This window comes from Trypanosoma grayi (genome assembly GCF_000691245.1).
Source record: "Trypanosoma grayi strain ANR4 Tgr_2624_V1, whole genome shotgun sequence".
NCBI lineage: Eukaryota > Euglenozoa > Kinetoplastea > Trypanosomatida > Trypanosomatidae > Trypanosoma > Trypanosoma grayi.
In genome coordinates, this window is record NW_008828242.1 from 1 (window position 1) to 441 (window position 441).

Consider the following 441-nt stretch of genomic DNA (forward strand, 5'->3'; position numbering starts at 1 on the left):
ACGACTAAAGGAGTTGCTGCCCAATATTATTGTGGTTGGTGTGGATCCGATTGGAAGTATTTTGGCGGATCCTACTGCCCCTCAGACGGAGAATACACCGTATCTTGTTGAAGGCATTGGCTACGACTTTGTGCCAGATGTTTGTGAAAGAAAGTATGTTGACAAATGGATTAAATCTGCCGACAAGGAGAGTTTTGCGCTAGCCTCGGAAATTCACCGTGACGAGGGTCTGCTCGTAGGTGGCAGCAGTGGCTCCGCAATGTGGGGGGTGCTACAAGCAGAAAAGGATCTTTGGCCCGACCAACGCTGCGTGGTGGTGTTCCCTGACGGCATCCGAAACAACATGACAAAGTCCTTGGTGATGCCGGCCACCTCATCGTGGCACCAAGGTCCAGTACCCCGTATTGTCGGGGGAAGCCAAGCGCCAGCAACGTTCGCCAC

The 441-nt window shown here is 52.8% G+C and overlaps 1 protein-coding gene across 1 annotated transcript; it reads left to right on the forward strand.

Annotated features, from left to right (window-relative positions):
- Position 1: 1 nt before the first annotated feature.
- On the forward strand, positions 2 to 439 carry DQ04_26241000 (cystathionine beta-synthase,cysteine synthase,serine sulfhydrylase; the record flags this gene model as incomplete). The annotated part of the gene is made up of 1 exon (XM_009318319.1): positions 2 to 439. A coding segment is annotated over one exon (438 nt), but the record flags the coding sequence as incomplete, so codon positions are not given.
- Positions 440 to 441: the final 2 nt, after the last annotated feature.